This window comes from Dromaius novaehollandiae, chromosome 8, assembly GCF_036370855.1.
Source record: "Dromaius novaehollandiae isolate bDroNov1 chromosome 8, bDroNov1.hap1, whole genome shotgun sequence".
Lineage (NCBI taxonomy): Eukaryota > Metazoa > Chordata > Aves > Casuariiformes > Dromaiidae > Dromaius > Dromaius novaehollandiae.
This window is the reverse complement of record NC_088105.1, coordinates 20975906-20995880: the sequence shown is the minus strand read 5'-3', so window position 1 is coordinate 20995880 and position 19975 is coordinate 20975906. Positions and strand designations below refer to the sequence as shown.

At 40.5% G+C, this 19975-nt stretch overlaps 1 protein-coding gene across 3 annotated transcripts in view; it reads left to right on the top strand.

Annotated features, from left to right (window-relative positions):
- The first annotated feature begins 1155 nt into the window (after positions 1–1155).
- Positions 1156–19975, top strand: part of SNX7 (sorting nexin 7) — a 31643-nt gene continuing 12823 nt past the window's right edge. For all 3 annotated transcript variants that reach the window (XM_064515861.1, XM_064515863.1, XM_064515862.1), the window contains exons 1-7: positions 1156–1443; positions 10471–10653; positions 12544–12654; positions 13058–13222; positions 14178–14379; positions 16163–16362; positions 17433–17519. In XM_064515861.1, coding sequence (XP_064371931.1) covers positions 1258–1443; positions 10471–10653; positions 12544–12654; positions 13058–13222; positions 14178–14379; positions 16163–16362; positions 17433–17519 — 1134 coding nt within the window. In that variant the 5' untranslated portion in view covers positions 1156–1257. The remainder of the gene's footprint in view (positions 1444–10470; positions 10654–12543; positions 12655–13057; positions 13223–14177; positions 14380–16162; positions 16363–17432; positions 17520–19975) is intronic.

Genomic DNA, 19975 nt, shown 5'->3' with positions numbered 1-19975 from the left:
CATCACAAAGCAATTCCTGTGTTTCACATAGAAAATCTCATCTGCTGAGGTAGCACTGAACTTTGCTGTAGGTTGAAACAACCTTTCTTTTCCCTCAACCTGGCTACTCAGTTACCACATGTCCCCAACTTTCGCAACAAGTGGCATTACTTATTACACCCTATTCATTTTCCAAAGATCATCTTACCCAGAACAAGGGAGAGCTTATGTGGAAAAAATACTAAACAACTGCAGAATTAAAGATGGCTAATAAAGGATATGCTCAAGAGGAAGAACTCAGCAACATGGGCAACTTCAAAATTCCTCTATTCTGACATTTTGTAAACTTTCTGCAGCTTTAGCATTTTGAAATGTTTCACTGTTTTCCTTTTCAGATATAATGTGGTACCAATGTATCCCAACAAGTGACTCTGACCTCAGAGCAAGCGCTGAGCTCAGCCTTCAGCACGCATACCGGACCTCAAGATCACGGGACAGGCAAGCAAGCCTCCAGCTGCAGGCAGCAGAGTCCAACACGCACGGGCAGCACGAGGCGAGGCCTGGCTGCCGCCCGCTGACCCGGCGAGCAGCTAGGACGCTGGTTCTGCAGCCGCACATCCAGCAGGAAGGAGGACACAGACCTGAGAAGCAGAAGAAACCTAGGCGCACCAGTCCCTGGAGAAATACACTTGGGGATTTCTGACCAAATAAAACAAAACAGCCGTTTGTTTCTACTAGGTTCTCAGAAAGAAGATACTACGTACACTGTTTTGACGACCCAACTCAGAAGCAGCAGTTTTCCCTGGGCATTTTCCGAGCACTGCCCTGCGTGGGCGGCTCACCGCAGCCAGCCCCTGACCCGCAGCAGCCCTCGTAACTTGCCCAGCCCACTCAGGCGCCCAGCAAGCCGCTAAAGGCGGCCGAAGCAGAAAGGCTGGAAAAAGAGAGGGGACCGACACTCGCTCGCCCGCCCGCCCCCGCGACAGGGCTCCGAGCTGCCGCCCCCGCGACAGGGCTCCGCAGGGACGCGCCCGCAGGGAGCCGCAGCCCCGCCCCGCCCCGCCCCGCCCCGCGGCAGAGCCCGCCGGCCGCGCCCGGCCCGCTCCCCCCCGCCCCCCGCAGCCCGCCCCGGCGGCGCGGCGGCCGCCGCTTCCTCTCCTGCGCACTGGGCGCGCCCGGGGCGGGCCGGGGGCGGGGCCGGGCAGAGCGGCGGGCGGCCAATTGCGGCGCCGCGGGGAGCGGCTGCGGCGGGGCTGCCGCCCGCGCTTGCAGGGGAGGATGGAGGCAGAGGGCCGGGTACCGGGGCCGCCGCTCCCCCCGCTTCCCTCCGGCGGCGGCGGGGGAGGGGCCGGGGCCGAGCCCGAGCCCCCCGCTTGCGCCGCCGGCGCGGCCCGGGCGCCGCCGCCCGCCGCGGGGGTGCTGGAGTTTGACGATGAGGAGGACGATCTGGAGGTGTTCAGCAAGGTACGGGCTCCGCGCGGCGGGGCGGGCAGCGCGGCCCCCGGAGCGCCCGGCGGCGCGGGGCAGTGCCCGCTCCCGGCCCGGCCGCGGGCGGGAGGCCGCGCCGCGCCCTCCCCCGCCGGCACTTTGCCCCGCTGCTTGCGCCGCCCGGCCGCGCTCTCTGCCGCGCCGGGTAGAGTCCGGCGCGGCGGCGCGGGGGGGCAGGGCCCCCCGGGCAGGCCCCGCGGCCTGCAGCGCTGCCGGGGCACGCCGGGACCCGGCCGGGCGGCTGCGCGGGGGGCCGGGGGGGCCGCAGCGCCGCCGGGGCGGGAGGCCCAGCCGTGTCTGCGGGTGAACCTATCACCGCCGCCGCGGCGCGTCGAGGGCACGGCGGCGGCGGCCGGCGGCCGTTGGCGGGGCTCCCTGCTCCCTCCTCCCTCCCCCCCGGCGGCCGTTGGCGGGGCTCCCTGCTCCCTCCTCCCTCCCCCCCGGCGGCCGTTGGCGGGGCTCCCCCCGCCTCCTCTCTCGCCCCCCCCCCCCCCACCGGGGCGGCCGTTGGCGGGGCGAGGGCCTCGGAGCAGCGGCGCTCGCCGGCTCCGCCGTCCGGGCCTGTCCGGGCCCCTGGCTCGTGGCGGCCCGTGCCGGGAGCCGTCGGGCAGCGTCTTCCCCCGCTTGGAGACAATGGGAGTGTTTCGACAGCGATGACTTCGGGCGCAGCAGTCCTGGCTCTGCGCCGTGTCACTTATAAGCCGTGACTGGAATGTGGTGCTTCGGAGCAGCTGAGGAAAGCTCCTCGCTAGACGCGGCTTCGAGGGCAGTCGTGCGCGCGGCCCGGTAGGGATGGCTGGGCGGGCGCCTCCTGCGGGGCCCCGCGTCCGGCAGAGCCTCCGAGCGCGAGTGAGGGCCGGCGCGCAGGCACCTCGCTGCCTCGGAGACCTCCTCAGGGCTTTTCGCAGGCCGAGAGCGTTTCCTCGCCAGACTTGGGCTCCGTAAACGCTCCGGAGTGTCCTGAAGTTCCAAGCAGCTTTTTCTTTGGAAAGCTAAAGTGTTTTGCTACTTCAGGCAAGCTACTGAAGTAATAACTATTACTGCTTTAAAATAGCCACGTAATCTGGAGTCACTGTTATTTTATCATCACTTACATTTGTCATGTATCATGTATGTATCTGTAAATTAAATAAACATTGCAGCAGCATTTAAATATAAACAAATTGAATATGTCCAAGTTTCAATATGAGTTTTCTTTTAAAAAACAAAGAAGGGAAATTTAGAAACATGCACCTTTCACATAGGAGATTCACGGAGATGACTTCTGTATTTTGATGCCAGGAATAAAATGATTGTAACTGAGATATTTCAGGGTCTGGACTCTGCAAACACACATAATTAGCTGTCTGTGTCAGCCAATCTTGCCACTACTGATGATTTTTAAGGAATCTCCTGTTAGGTCAGCTACTGGCATCGAGTGGTTTAGATGAGACTCTGGGATTTTATGACAGAATTCCAGTCGTCTTGGCACTTAGAGGTGTGGAATGGAAAGCAGCTGAAAATGTGCACCAGAATATGTTTTAATGGCTCAGAAACCAGAGAACAAATAAGGAGTTAAAATGGGGTGTTCAGGTTAATCCTAAGGTTGGGACCTGGTGTCTTCTTTTAAACCATGACGATAGTATCAACAAAATTAAAACATATGTAAATAGTTTCCGTATTAAGGCCTAGTTCCTTGTCCGCTTGGGACCCACACTTTGGGTTGGATGCACATCAGTAGCACTCTTGATGCTTATGGTGTAATTACAACTGCAATGCTTTTATTAGCTTGCAAAATCCTTTTCAGTTTCACATTTGGAAAACCTATCTCCTCTGTCTCCCAGGCTTAAATGAACAAGTACCTTTCACAGTAATAAAGAACAAGGTTGTTTTTTCCCCAAGTTGTTGCAATTTCAGGTATGATTCTTTAAGACTCTTGTAATGTTGCTGTCATTATTCAGTAGTGTAGAAGAGTAAATACATGTAATGGAAGTTAAATGTGTTCGGATACTCTAATACTCTGAGATACTAAGAGCAAAATCTATTTTCCTTTAATGTGACATTCATTAATTCCTTTAACATGGATATAAGCTTTGGTAAACTAAGTATGATATGGCTGACATGTATACTGCTTCTCATTTTGTATTGATGTGGTAAAGACAAGACTTAACTCCTACGTTTTCAGCCATTAAAAAAGTGAGCATGTGATGAATTTATTTGCCTTATCAAGACTACATCTAAAATATAACATAACATGCAGGGAGCTAAGGTGGAAAAATACACATAGGGGTCTAAGGTCCTGTTCAGCTTTCTAAATTGTTGTGCAACAGGAGGGGTGACAATAGAGATAAATAGCAAATATTTTTCCTATTTGAAAATATGTGATGGCAAACATATTTTCAGTAGGATCAATTATAAACTAAATGTGTATTTTCTGTATTTCTGTAAACAAGATATATTTTTAGTGTATGTTAATAAAAAACATTGGAATAGGAGCTTCATTCTTAGCAGCTATATATTTAAACTGTGACTGCAGTATAATTTGTGATATTCATGGAGTTTAAGGCCTGAAGGGACTATTAGGTGATTTAATGGTCTGTAACTTACAAGAGGTCAGGCTAAATTTCACCAAGTTATCTATGTTTTATTGAAGCATAACTTGGATTTAGTTAAATCATGTTTTCTAGAAAAGCATCCAGTCTTGATTTGACATCAGGAGATGAATGATTCACTGAACTTTTATGCAAAAGCAGTGCTAAAATACAATTTTAGTTTTGTTTCTCATTTTGAATTCTTTGGCTTTTACTAGTAAGCTCTGGCAGTTCTGCATATGGGTATCTATGCCTATTAATACAATATATCAACAATTGCATTGCTTGTTTGTTAGAGGAGTGATGTTGAGAATAAATATAAAGACAAGTATAGATAATATGAGTTACTGCTTGTATATGGCAAATATCTACACCTTTAAATTTCAGCCACCTGTATTCATGCAAAATATTTCCTGCTTATATTAAAACTTACCAACTGTTAATGCATGCAAAGCAAAGTGATAACTATTTCTGTAAACAAGAAGATGAGTCACGCTATGTGAAAGTATTGCATTCTTTTCACATCTTGGACACCTGCATTCACTGGTTATATATAGACTAGAAATTCATAGTTTCTTTTCAGGTGTAAATTTGAGGGCTGAGCTTTTTGAGATGAGGAAAATCTGTGAGGTTGAACGTCCTATTTGTTTATGTGCTGTATATTAAAGGGAAACTCTAAACTATTTTTTCTGTGACATAGTGTTCCAAGACCCACTTGTATTAAATAGCATTTTAATGGGGTTTCCTGCACAGCTGTCTTGAAGTAGTAGTGTAGAATCTGCAGGCTAAACACCAGCGCAACAGAAGTGTAGTGCAGTGCCCGACAGTGACATTGACTTCATTTTTCTCAGTTTAGTCAATGAAAGTGAACCAGGTACCAAAATGCTGAAAAATGAGATTCTTAAAAATTGTCAACCTTGATACCCTAAGTTATTACTCAAGATGTAAACACAGGCTTTTATTTTATGAAAATTCATAGACATTTAACCTGAGAGTTTCACAAGCCATTGACCCAGTATCCTCTGACATATCTCAAATATTACAGATGAGTATCTTATTTGGCAACTCTGATAAAGCATTATATACATGATTTTCCCTTTATCCTAATTTCAGTTACCATGGAAAAAGTTCTGAGGTCTTTTTAGCAGAGACAGCTTATCAAGATTGAATTATGAATCACACAACCTGCTTTATTCCACCAGTTTCAACATGTAAAGTACCATACATACCACACTGTCAGTTCCGTTATTCTTTGTTTTCCTTGTTACTGATGTGGTGACTAAGAATTGACAAAGCTGTAAGCACTTTTGTTATTAGTTAAAATCTTAACCCGTTCTCCTTTCAAAACTCTGTTTTTCAATGTTTGTCTCCATTCCATAATGACAGAAAACTTAATTCATGGTATTTCTGGAAAAGATGTATCTGCCCACTTCAGAATTGCATGGAGGCTATTTTTTTCTTCCAAAACAAGCTGATCAGGGATTTCAGACTGATTTATAAGTGAATGTCTCAACCAAGGAACTAACTATTCTACCATCTGTCTTCCTCCATCTTCTTCCTCCATCTCTTTGCTGCTTTGAAGAATGCGCAGACAACTAAGCTATTCTCTAATAAGATTAACTTTGCAACCACTTCATTCCAGACATATTTTAGATATCTATGCCCAAAAGATTGCAAGCTCTGAATCCTGATTGGAATGGATGGAGGCACCATGAGTCAAGCATTGAAGGTCTAGTGAGGAGTGGTGTGTAGGCAAACCCCTGGACTTAATGTTTTCTACAGAGAGCTCTAGGCAGCTCTGTGTTCAGCGTGCATTTTAGCCTATTTTGAGGCTGCTCATGCTGTATGAGTGTTTTCCTTACTTTATTACTTTTGGAGTTCCACTGACCAATTTCAGCCCAGTGTGAGAGAGGGATTATGTACCTGCAAGTTTTAGAGGAAAGAGACCCAGGACAAAGCCCCCACGCAGCAGGAGCTGAGTGGTTTTCTGCCTGTTTGGTTTCCTGGCCAGTGAATCAAAATGCACGAAGCTACTTGCTGATTAACACACACAGCTCTGCCAGTGATCTGCCCAGAGGTAAAGGGCTTGGAAGGGAGAAGGTGAGAGGTGAGAGAGGTTGGGGGGTGTAGGAAAGGGGGATGAAACAGAAGTTCAGGATGTAGAAAGCCTGTTTTTGGATACTCCAGTCTAAGTCATCTGAGTCAGGAGATTCTTGATTCTGCCTTTGGGGCAAGATATCTAATGTTAGATACCTACATTGTAGATCAATATAGATCCTGCAATGGGGAAGACCTCCCCCCCCCCCCCCGCCCCCGCCCCAGATTAGACCTGCAAGACTGCAATCTGCAGTATGGTTACAAATGTATTTATTGGATCATGTGTCATCAAAGTGCATTACTTGCAGAACAGGACTTTGGTGGTGGATGAAGAGGAAAAAAATTAAAGAAAAGTTAGAAAAAACAATTGCTAGAAGCAATGTCTGTTTTTCTGTGCCACGCAACTCCTCCTCCCTCAACTGTATGCACACAAAAACGTAGTTCCAACTGCAAAATTATGGCTAAATAGAAGACAGAATTTTATAAGGTTACCACACTTCTTTTTTTACCACGTTTCTGTGATAACATCTCACCACACAAACTTCAAGAGCTGCTGGAAGTAAACCTGAAGTATTATGAAGATAAAGAGAAACAGATACAGATGCTTATTTAAAACTCACATGCATTCATTCATTCATGTGTGGGTGATGCTAGAACCATATACAACAAAGCTGGAGACCTGCTTATTCTATGCTTTTTTTCCAGTATTTTGTTTCGCATATCGCATATTCATTAGCCCCCCCCCATATAGAAGTATACTTTCACGAACCTGCCTGTATGGAAAACTTTTAATAGCAACCTAGAAAAAGGAATGAAAGAGTAAGATATTAATAGGAGATGAGAAAGCATGAAATACATTTGGCTTGATCCAGTTTAAGCCTGTCAAAGTCATTATTCCTCAAGTACATGGCCATTCAAGTCCCTTACATGCTCACAAGTATTTTTCTTTCTCTGAAAATTTCAGATTGTCTCAGTACTTTGAATTGCATGGTCTGTTCTAAGCTATCACTTCTAGAGAGCAATTCTCATTCTTCATATAAAGCATATCCAAGTAGTGCTAGATAACAAGGAAACCAAGCTTTTCTGTTTAGCCTCCATAATGCCAATCAGTGCTGACTAGATATCAGTATACAAATGATGTGTAGGAGCAGACTGAGTAAAATAAGTAAAATGAATGACAGGCATACAAGTAAGCAGCTATACCATATTTAAAGCTATTGCTTTTAATCTTCCACCTTGCTTCCGTTTTGTCTCCTTGTTCAAAGAACTGTAATAATGAGAGGAACACTGGTACATTACTGGTTTTAGTGTGTAATTCTCTAAGTAAATTTCAACTCCATATTTGTGCGATTATACTGATAAATCCAAAGAAAAGAGATAGCAGTAGACAATGAGGTTTTAAGGCAGGAAAAGAATAAGAGGGGAAAAGATATGCCAAAGGAAGTTTTGATCCAGCTGAATTCAAAGGCAGAATCCGAAGTAACCTCAGTAACACTATGATGGTGCTCTTCAGTCCCGCAAGATCAGTCTTAGGGTAATACATGGGACTGCAGTTTGTGTGGGCTCACACTGTTCCGCTCCTGATACCTTAACAGTTTTCTCTTGAGCAACTCCCCTTTTTCCCCTGCTATATGGTTAGGGAGGCACTAGAAAGGGCAAATTTGTGAGCTTGCCACCCAGGGATAAGCTCATTCGCAACAGAGTGCTCGCCTTGAGATTGCTTGGGTAAACATGCCATGGGTTTTTTTATTGTGGCATAAAACTTTCATAAAGGTAGTTTAGGTGACTCTGAAAGGAACATTTTCACAATGTGAAGGAGCAACAGTCTTTCTAGAGCAGGAGTTTGGCCCCTTGCATCTTAAACTGCATGCCGAGGATGTTGTAGGCTGCGCTGGCGCGATGGCAGCAAGCCTGTCTCAGGCTGAGAGCCGTATTTTGTGAGTGCAGGTTGTTGCAGAGGCAGGTGGTGAGCCCCAGCGCAGACGACACAGTCTGCCACAGCTGAATTCAACCTTTGGCTTTCATGTGATTCCCAAGCAGCGATGGTGGCTCACGGGCAGTCGTCCTCTCTACAGCACGTTCCTGTCTGGTGTCTTCCATAGGACTGCACGGTTTACCTGACCTCAGGCACAAAATTAGCGCTGATATTTGCCACTTCTCCCAGTCCCTCCGCCTGTTCCTGGCGGTGTAGCTTAGCGGGGGTGCTCCGGTTTATTTGCCCTGCCGTCCTTTTGGCTGCCCAGCAAAGCAAACAGTCTTTGCACAAGACTCCCGTGACACTGGTTCTCCTTCCCTTTGCGGCGTGCACTGCTCACGGGTATTTGGGGAAAGCGGTAAGTGGTGCAGCCATTCACACCGGGCCCAGGAATAAGCCCCCGCTGCCGTTTTTCTGTGGAGTTACAGAAAGTAATGAGCTAGAGAGAAAAGCTGAGATAGTTTCTTACAGAAGGCTCCTGTCTCACCCTGCCCTGTCGCATCACCAATTTATAAATTGCCGCATCCCACGTTCAGTAATTTGAGTAGAAATCCAGGGTGGAGACATTCTCGGCCAGTTCCCATTTCTAGAAAAAACACCGTTTCCGTGGCAGACTCTGTTGACTGGAATATTATCACAGCTGCTCATTCTTGTGGCAACCCCTTAGGAAACTACCAGACTCAATTGTAAAGCTCTGCGTCTGTCTGTGACAACTCTTACCTCCCGTGGTTGCCTAATACGGATCATATTCTTAAGGGCAGGAGTCACAACATCAAGTGAAGATGAGAGTTCAGTGGAGGTAGGTGCCAATGTGTCAGAGGATTATGGATGCTTTCCGTCCCGTAAAAAGCAATAGCTTGATTTTGCTGATGGCTAGTTAGATGGTATGTTTGGTGTTGTGATAGATTGCGGAGTATCCTTGGTGGAAGATAGGTAATATCCTTTGCATCCTTATTTGTGCCAGGTTCAAGTGGACAGATTTGAATCAGGATGATCATTGATTTACTTGATGACATTATTTAGAAACTTTGTTGTAAATAGCCTTTTATTATCCAGTTTTCCATGTAAACTTTTTGATTTTTTCTAAAGAGACAGCAATTCTCATTGGCTGGAAACTTTAAAATGTTATTTTCCACTAAGTGTACCCATTACACTAAATGTGAATTTTTTGCTTTAAAAGAAGAATCAATATTCTTATCTTTTGAGTATCTTTTGAGCAGCTTTACAGATTACCATACACTTATTATGATTTTAGTTTTTTAATTATGTCAGAAGGTGCTCAAGAAGTATTTCTTTTTCACTAAATAATTTTTGACTCTTGATTTGTGTCTAACTTCACCTTTAGAAAACTGCAATTCAATGAAAACACAAAAAGGAATATAATTTTTTTCAGTAATTAAAATAATTCATTGCATTGAATACATTACAAAAGCAGTATAAAATATTAGATATTTAAAATATAGTGATTAATTTTAATTGCTCTAATGTATTAATCAGTTAATTTTTTGGAGTTAATAAATTGTATTTATTTTCCTAGTCACCCTGTTCTTCAAGGTTTTAGAGTAACAAATCTCATCTAGACTTGCATCACAGGGAGAAAATGAGATTTCTTGCCTGTTTCCAGTTGGTTTCTCAGCATTTGAGTGATAACCACTGAACTCAATGAGCAGAACAAGCTGTTATGAGGAAGTGTTCTTCGAAAGCTGTGGTGAAGGTGGCTGATATTATCAAAAGGTGGTTTTGCACTTCAGTAGATCAGTGGCTTCACTTTTTTTAGAAATTAAGCAGCAAATTTATGCTGCATTTTTACCTTTTTTTAATCATTAATTAAATGTATGTCTCTGTAACAGCTTTCCATTTCAAAATTTATTTTAAAATATATTCAAAATAAAATATCCAATTCCAACAAAAATTTTGATAGGGTTTTTGTTATTTTTTTTAAATCATCATTTTTTACCCACCCTGTTCAGGTTACTAGAGATAATTCAAGCTTCATAAGTCCTGAGTAACTTGCTTCTAACGACTGTAAGAAAGCTGGTAAGTATCCTACACAGTTACTGGGACCTCGGATTCACAACGAGCCTTAGCATTCATAGGCGAGCTTGCTTTCTCGGTATGCAGAACGTTCTGGTCAAACGGTAGCATTTTGCTCTTTCATCAGTAATAGAATAAATCTCATTTCTTATATGCTGAAGTAAATACTGAAAAGGATAACAGATTGGCAGTATATTATGTAATTCTCTCATCTGCCCTTTGTTTTACCTGTTTATTTAAAAACTTGCCATTTTAGCATCCGAGATGTGTGCGTGTGTGTGTGTGTAAATATGTATTGATGAGGATGTTCTTGTGTCTTATCTGTAGGATGCATCACTGGCTGAGGCAAACTCATTCAGTCCTTCAATGCCAATATCCCCCTCATCTATGATAAACCAGTATAAATTTGAAGATGAACCAGAATTAAGAGATCTCTTCATTACAGTCGATGATCCTGAAAGCCATGTTACAGCCATTGAAACATTTATTACGTACAGAGTAGTCACAAAGGTAAGCTTCCATTGCTGGTCTTAATGGCTTACATTAATAACAGTAGTACTATTTTCTTTTCTTTATTGCAACCTTGAAGAATTTTGACTGTTTTTGTGGATCATTCTCTGACATCTTAACTCAGATTTCAAAATTATACTCTGATTCTGCTATGAGTTAGAGACCACTAAAGCTATATGAATCTGTGGGGTAGTTTCTGAAAGCAAATCCAGCATGGTAAGGCTACATGCGCACATATTCAGGGATTTTATGCTGAGAAAATAGTTAATTAATATTCCTTCCCCTCAAAATCAGTTCTACATGAAAACAGCATTTTCTACTGCAATCTTTGATAGCAATATGAAACAGCAGAAAGACTGATTCAGTTCGAAGACACTATATCCAACCAAGTATTCATGACTTTTGGATCAGTTGCAGGGTAGTGATCGTTTTCCTTGCCTAAATGTTACCTGTTACAAAGCCTTTCGATTCCACACTCTTGGAGTTACATCCACTTTCACATGGAAGTTTGTTTCCTCTTTATAGTTGCATATTATTTCTGGGGAAGCTGCAGCAACTCTCAAATGAAAAGGTAATATTAGGAATCAAATTAGTGTATTTTTAGCTGTCCTGGATGCAAATTATTCACTAGGAATAAGGAATACAGTCAGCATTATGAGACCAGCCAGCTCTTTTAGGATTGCCAGCAAGTATTCTGCAGGCTGCATTTTGAGAATCACTGTGTGAATTTATTTTACTTTGAGTTCTTTTTAAAAGATTCATTTAAAACCAAGTTTTCAAATCAGAATTATTCATCTTTAAATAAGAGAAGATATCAGTTCCTCATAAAATATTTAAAGAATGGGAAGAGAGCTGTCTTTGTTAGGTTGCTAGCAATAATTTTCACTTTATGCATGTTTATGTAGAAGAGAGAATATTTTTTCTTCGGGCAAGTATGGAAGGTCTGCAGGTGGATTTCTTTTGCTTTTTTATCTATTCTGTCCTTTCTTATCATATTTAATTTGTAGTGCTGGTTGATGATGATAAAGTAATAGCATTCCTCCCACATACTTTGGGAAATTTTTATTCAGCCCTCAGAAATTATTAGATTACAAAAGTATGTTTGAGTTTTTTAGAATTTACTTGCATCACATTATAAGTTTCTGTGCAACAATGAATGCTAAACAGACATTACTTTAATGAAAACATGGCTCTTTTCTACATTGATTCCAGAAGATAGGGCAGTGATAAAATAAGTCTCATGGTTTGGCAATTTTTCAACACTGTAATAAGCATTTTTTCCTAAGCATTAAAGGTTTGTTGGCAAGTTTGAGCAAGGAGTACAAAATTAGAATTGATGATGGAATGTAGAATCAATTAAACAGTACAATAAATTTTATATCTATGATATGCTAAGGTTTTCATGTTTTGAACGTGGAGATTGTTGACTAATATCAGCAGGGTCCAAGGAGATATGTCAGCTGTTTTTAATTTTTTCAGAATGCTAAAAAATGGACTTTCCTCATTCTTAGATTTTTAATTACTTTAAAAGAAGAGCCCTATAAATACTGAACATAATCGTGGTTGCTGAGAGGGAAATGCTTCTTTAGAATAATGTTGAAATCTTTTGGAAACACTGTAGTAGGCTGATTGTTACAAGTCATTCTGTTTGCAGTTTAGTACTTGCTTTCTTTATACAGTAGAAATTTAATTTCTTGGTAGAATAGGATGTGTGTTATCTCTTACAACAGTTGATTGCACTTTAGAAATAAACAGCAACCAGCTAGCACGAGCAAAATAGAACCACATATGTATTTCCTTCAAGTTCTCCATTTTCTTAAAAAAAACCCTATATTGTTCTTTTTATCTGGTGTTCTAACATTCTGGGTCTGTTTTTTCTATGGTTTTCAGACATCTCGCTCTGAGTTTGACTCCAGTGAATATGAAGTTCGAAGACGGTATCAGGATTTCCTTTGGCTGAAGAGCAAACTGGAAGAAGCACATCCAACATTGATTATTCCTGTTCGTTTGCTAAAACTTACATTATATTTATTTGTTTATAAGATGGGTCCAGTTTTATACAGGGATGTTTGAGGTCTTTCTTGAGTTTCTGAAGTCTCACAAACACTAATCTACTTTCATTAGCTTTATATGTATGTGATAATTAAAAATCCCATGGCGTATGTCTCATATCTTCCAGTTATTGTAATTTATTTCACTCTTGCTTAGTTTTAGTTGTATTCTGCTGCACTATCTGCTGCAAGAACCAGCTTATACCACTGTTGAATATGTTAATTTTATAACAATCTGTTTTTACCTGAGGATTTTACAAGGCGTACCTGTGTTTTTTAGTAAGTAGAAGAACCTTTGTAATACCCCTGATATTATGCAGAGTTATGCAATGTATTTTTTCTTTTTTCCTTAGCCATTGCCTGAAAAATTCATAATGAAAGGAATGGTGGAACGATTTAGTGATGAATTCATTGAGACTCGAAGAAAAGCTTTACATAAATTTTTGAACCGCATTGCTGATCATCCAACTCTAACTTTTAATGAAGACTTCAAAATTTTTCTTACTGCACAGGCTTGGGTAAAATGATTTTATTTTTATTTACATTTATAGGAAACCATGTCTTGTCTTAGTAGAGTAAACCAGGAGTCTCCCTAGTTCAGTACACAACAATCTCCAACCATGGCTTGCTACAAAAGTGTCAAAAGAAAGCATGAAACTTACAGAATATTATTTGCACAAGATAACTTTGTCTGTGGTGTGTTTGGTAATAATCATGTATATTGCCATAAAGATTGCTGTACCTTCCAAAGCAGTTTTGTTGCTGCATATTGGTTTTCTGTGGCAAATTTGTGCCATTTTAATTCTTCATGCTTTTTGTTATACATATAAGCCTCCAAGATTATATGAAAAGTAATATTTTAGGTAATAATTGTTTTGGCATAGCACTTTTTCCCCTGTTTTTTTTTAAGTTATACTAATTTCATAAAAGAAATATACAGCCTTTGAATTTCCTACTGTATTTTTGCAAGATGTGTTCAGCTGAATATTAGAGTTCTGTACTCAGAAAGCCTGTCTCTGGACTTCAGCAAAGGTTATTCTAGCAACGCATATAAATAGTTACCAAAAAAATAGATGGATTACTTTTTCCAATGGAACTTTTTTTGTTTTTCTGAATGACTTCTTTCTGCAATCTATTTCTCTGCTCAAAAGACTAAATTGCAGACTAGATAACACCCTAAAGAATGAAAGGGTAAACATTTTCTGCCATCTTTAATCATTCTTTTTGAGAGCACAATACACAGCATGCTTATGTTTGTCCAGAGAAGCCTAGCTATTAAAGACATATGACTGTTAGGGTTCTGAGACTGGCCTAATAATTTTAGAGTAAGCTTTATACACTAAAAAGACATCTCAATTTTTTTTTCACCAAGGTTTATGTACATAGTTTTGTTAAAACAAAGCCTTAAATAGCAAATTATATTTAGAGAATTTAAAAATGTCCATGAAGGTAAACACAACATTCTGTTTTTAGGAACTTTCATCACACAAGAAGCAGGGTCCTGGTTTGCTGAGCAGAATGGGACAAACCGTAAGAGCTGTAGCATCCTCAGTAAGAGGAGGAGTTAAAAATCGACCTGAAATGTTTACAGAAATGAATGATTATATGGAAACATTTAGTCAGAAAATAAATGTATTGGACAAAATAGCTCACAGAATTTACAAGGAAGAAAGGGGTAAGTAGCAAACAACAAACATCGTTTTTATTGATTTAAGGAATATATTGAAAAAGTGAGTTGGTCTGAAAAATAAGTTTTTTTTCATTGTGCCAGACAAAATACTTCTTTCGAGCAAGCAGGGAAAAAGAGAGATTTGTATTTATTTTAATGGTCATCCTTTTGGCATACATTCAAATTAGCTTGAATAACCTGTTAATAACTTGCTTAGCATATCATTAAACTACTTGACGAGGAAGTTAGAAAGAAGAAATTACAACAAGTCCAGCTCGCTTTTTACTGTGCTTATTGGAGAACTACATGACCCTTTGTTTTGTACTTTCAGTGAAATGTATATAGTTACAGTTTTATATGCTGCATCATACTGGCATAATTCTGTCCAGATTCCAAATCCCCAGGTCTCTCTTTTTTGGTTTGATTCTGCAGCTTTGTTTCTGTATTGACAAAGCAGAAATTTTTAAAAAATTTAAAAGCTTTACTGTTGACCATAATTTCTATCATGAAACTGCCTGGTAGAGTTTTCCTTGATTAAGAAAGATGACTTCCTAAGCTCAAATTTTTGCTTAACAGTAACACCTACTTGGCACTCTAAATTACTTAATTTCTGAGACCGACCCTGATCTCAGACTGGCCATGGTCATTAGAATTTCCACTGGTCAGTACTTGAGGGATTTCACTTGTGCATAAAATATAATTTGAAGGGCTACACTATGTTCCGTAATAACTGAGACCTTATGCCTTAGTGTGCAGTACCAGATCTCACTGTGTCCTGACTAAGTTGGAGGGGTTTTATGTAAGGAGAATACATGTTGCTGAAAAGGATTCCTTTTGACATGGCTCGCTTCAGTGGAAATAGCTGGCTGAGATCCTTAGTTTCATCAAGGCCAAAATATTTGTTGCAAAACCTTATGAATTTTGAGATGTTCCCAAGCGCTGCTGGATAGTTCTTCTTTCTAGATTTTCCAAATAGCAATCTGCAGAACACTTGCGGTGTGCCGGGCAGCACTGTGGTGGATGTGAACTGTTGAGAGCTGATTCAGGAAATATTCCTGCTTGGAGTTCTTAATTACATCTTCCATGCAGGTTTTTTGTCCAACTGATTTCAGAGTCAACATTACACTCTTCGGGGCATACAGCCATGTATGCTTTGCATCTTCTGTTGGACACTGCTTCATTATAAATTCAGTTGTGATGAAATTTGGTTTCAATACATGAACAAAGCATTCATGGTACCCTCCTGTAAACATACAGACTTCTGGTCATATCTAGCCTTGCCCAACTTTAGTACTGCCAAAGGGCACAATAAATTCTGGCCTTCATCTTTCTGATGTGCCACAACAGGCATGCTTACAGGTTGTCAGTGGGGCTAGAGACATAAGGGAAATAATTCCTAGAATATCCATATATTTAGATTAATAAAAAATACTAGAAGACTGGCTATTGCCCAGGGCTGTTATAGCCTGTGTCCATCTATGTGATGACAGCATGAAGTAATTCAGATCTTTGGATGATCTATCCCATTGGCCCATCGGGTCTACGTGAATATGTGTATCCTTTAAAAATGACTGAGTTTTTTTGCTGATAGATTTCTGGGAATTGCTTAGTTAAAATAACTTCATTTATTAATTCATAACAGTGAGCTGCATTTTACTTATCTTGGTCATTTGAGCAAATTTAAACTCAGTCTCTTGCTTTGTTCACAGTAAATATGAGGTTGCAATTAGTATCACTTAGACGTCTATTAATGAACAAGAGCCTAATATGTGCGTATGTTCCTGTTAAGAGTATTTTAATGAAATGAAGGAATACGGCCCCATCCACACACTTTGGTCAGCATCAGAAGAAGATATAGCAGACTCCCTAAAAGGTGTTGCCAGCTGCATTGACAAGTGTTGCAAGGCTACAGAGAAACGAATGGCAGGGCTCTCGGAAAATCTGCTGCCAATTATACATGAATATGTTCTCTACAGTGAAATACTGATGGTAAGGTTCCCCAGCACATGCTTATAGTTGTACATTAGTAACAAAATAATTCTTTTTATTTTGTAATATAAACAATATTTATGATAAAAGCTGGCACATAGTCAATAAAACGGTTTTATAAGAGGCAAAAAAAGTAGTGAAAAAGCAAGAAGCATTTCTAATATGAAGGAAAGCTATTCTAGACCTATTTGTTTTGCTTCTGTGCTTACAGCTAAACATTTTCTGTATTTATTTAAACAGACAATATTCCCAGCTGCTGAATGGTAAAGCTAGGGGTATTAGTATTGCTGATGTATTACTCAGAATTGTCCAAAGCCAGGTTTACCAATTTTTTCTAGTGAGTACCTGTTCAAAAAGAAATGTTGAAAAAATATTTGAAAATTAGCCTCCTAAATTATTCTAGTGTGTTTGTTAAAGTGACAAGATTTCAGAGTAAACTGTCAAATAAGACAGCTAGAGAAACTAGAGCTGCTTGTGCCCTGCACTCTTTCAGCTTGCCTTATGCTAGAAGTAAATAGTGAAAATCTCTCTAGTATATGCAGAAGAAGCAGTCAAACCAGTTGTGGCAAGGTAATGTAAAAGTTTTGAGATTTGGAATTATATATTTCCTGCATCTGATTATTTTTCTTCAAAGGACTAATGCATTGCAACCTTTCTGTGAGATAAGCACACTGGATTTTACAGACAAGGAAACTAAAGCAAAAAGAAGTTTAAATGACTTCCTCAAGGTCACAGACCAAATAAGCATCAGAAATGGAAATTTAATCTGTACCACCATTCCTGTTTTGTAGTCTAACAAGAAACATTTCCTCCGCTTCTTAATTATTTTTTGACAATATGCTAAAAATCCAATAGCTTTTAATTGAATTTTAGAGGAGGAAATAATTACATATACTGAAAATAAGTACATATATCAATATTAGCACATCCATCATTTGTATCATGCCAAAATTCTTAAATCATGTCATTCTGTGGTCTAGCTTAATTAATTAAATATCCCAGTTGCATGGTGGGTTTCTGAAAAGATAGCTAAAATTGGTTTACTTCCTTCATTTTTTTCCTATATTAAGGGTGTTTTGAAAAGAAGAGACCAAATTCAAGGCGAGCTCGATTCCAAAGTTGATGCTTTAGCCAATAGAAAGGCAGAAAAGGATCTGGTGAGTATGTCAGTCTCTCTGAATAGCTGCAATATTCTAGGCCTTATTCTAATTAGACAAGCTGAAGGCCCTGCAGAAAGCATGTCCTGAGAAGCCATGCTCTGTGACTCTGCGGTGTCTCTATATTTCTCATACTTTGAAAAAGTTTGGTCTTGCAGCTGTGCACACTGGGCAAAGGCAATCATGAGAAAAATGCAAAACTTGAGTAGATAGGAGGGTGTGGCAAAGGACTGGTGATAGTGCAGTCTCATGCATAATGTTTTGTCAACACAGATGGTACAGCAGCTTATTTTTAGCATTTATGTTTTACTTTCACACTGGGCATTAAAAGGAGGTGAGACTTGCTGCAGTGATCTTGTAACTGCTGCTCTGTTGGTTTAGGAAAGAGGAGGGAGGCAGAATGAGCAAAGCTGTTCATTACATTTATTTAAAATAAAAAGTTCTCGATTCTGTTCTTCCAGGTTTCTGTCCTATCTAGTTGGACCCTGGAATTTTTTTTAAGTTTTACTTACAATATGACACCTTCATTCTAGTGAGGTCAGACTGTAACTGTGATAGCCCATGGAGTCATCCTCAAGCCGTCATCAGAGCTCAGTGAGCAGACGAGTTTGCACTGCCTCAGCAGCTGGCCTGGCTGCTGGAGCAGCCACCTGGGTCCTTGCCTCTGCTGAGTTGTGCGCAACCACAGCCACATGATCTCAAGACAGTTTTTTCCACACAACCCTGCTACGTCCTGTGCAACTTAAAAATACAGTGGAGAACAGAGCAGGCATTTCTTAAATATTTGATTGTTTAACTCTACAGCCCAAATAATGTTCTTTTAGCACAGTGTTAAAACTCAGAGAGCTTGCACCTGTGGTTGCCTGTGAAAGATAGGGTAGCTACAGGCAAGATCTGTAGCCTCGACAGTGGGAAGGGTTGCTGTGCCTGACCAGCATGGAGAAGGGAGGGTGCAGGAGTATGAGGATTTCACAGTTTCCCTGGCCCAGGGTTACAGGGATGTTCAGAGGCATCACTGGAAGGAGTCAGAGAGATCACGGGTCATGGGCTGCCAGGAAAACCACATCCACTCTTTGTTCCCACAAGTATGAGTTTGTAGAGAATGTTAAACAAAAACAGACTGAGATACATTTTCCATTTGAAATAAATTAACATTTTAGCTAACACTAATATCACTTTGTAAGGGCAGTGTATGTACTGGTTAATTAAGCATTCTGTGAGGTCTCACACTGGCTATATCAGAGGTAAGATCTATTAGTTGCATTACACTTGGAAACAAAGTATATAGTTAAGAATTTATTTGGCAGAAAGGAAGGTTCTGTGTCATCACTGAAGTTATTTGTATGCCCCTAACTATATGAACTTTTCAATGTTGCATCCCTTTTTATCAGTGCTTCCCATTTGTAGGTTGGCAGCCTGCTAAAAAATAGTTGAATTTGCACAGAACAGGTCAGTGATGAACCGCAATTTCATACAACTTGTATAGTATGTCTTATTGCTATCCATCTCCGGTAAAGGAACATTGCCTGATGGGACATGTTCTTTTAATAATAGATTTTTGTTATAATCTGATGCAGTCCTCAAGCACAGTGCATCACTGTTTCCTTGAATTTATTTTCTTGAACTAATACAGACAAAAGGGAATAATTTTCTTTTTTTCACTGTTTCTGTGTTTCCTAGTTCTAGCTGTGGTAAAAGCATTTGAACAATGTGATTCCCAGGTGTTCAGGTCTTTGATTTATCTTTTTAACACCCCTATTTCTTACTTATTTCACAAAAAATCCTGTTGATCTTGTATATCTTTGTTTTCTCATGAGAGCACCAAAATAGATGTCTGCCAGTCTAATCTGATCATAGAATCCTGTGTTCTCTAATTGAGTGGAAGTTGTATGCTGAAGACTTTCTTCTTAATTAGAAGCTGAAAGCTTTTTTATCAATGAAAATGCTGGCAACTGAGAATGGTGCACTGCCTATTTATGGAACCTGTAACCAAACTAAAATAATAGCAGCAATTTATAATTAGAAGGAAGACTAACACAACTTCATTTTTGAAAACTATTTTAAAAAATCAGTATTATGATTCTTGGAGTAAATATAGGTAGATTTTCTAATGATTGTATGTTACTTTTTGAAGAGTTTTATTTATTTGACAATAGGTAGGTGCAGCTTTACCAGCTAATGATTATTATGGTAACTAAAACCCTTTGTCTGATATGGTAATTTAGATATAGTTGGTCTAACCACTCTGTGATAAATAAAACTAATGCAGAGTGTACTAAAAATTAAAATGCTTTTTATTGTAAACCTTTTTTCCGTCCAGCTTCTGTTTCATATCTAAAGTTATAGGGATTTGTAGTCTTATTTACCTCTACAGCAAACAGCACTTTTGAGGAGTTATAGATGTGTTTTTCTAGGATTTTATATTCATTTTTCTGTTGAAGGAACAAGACTTGAAA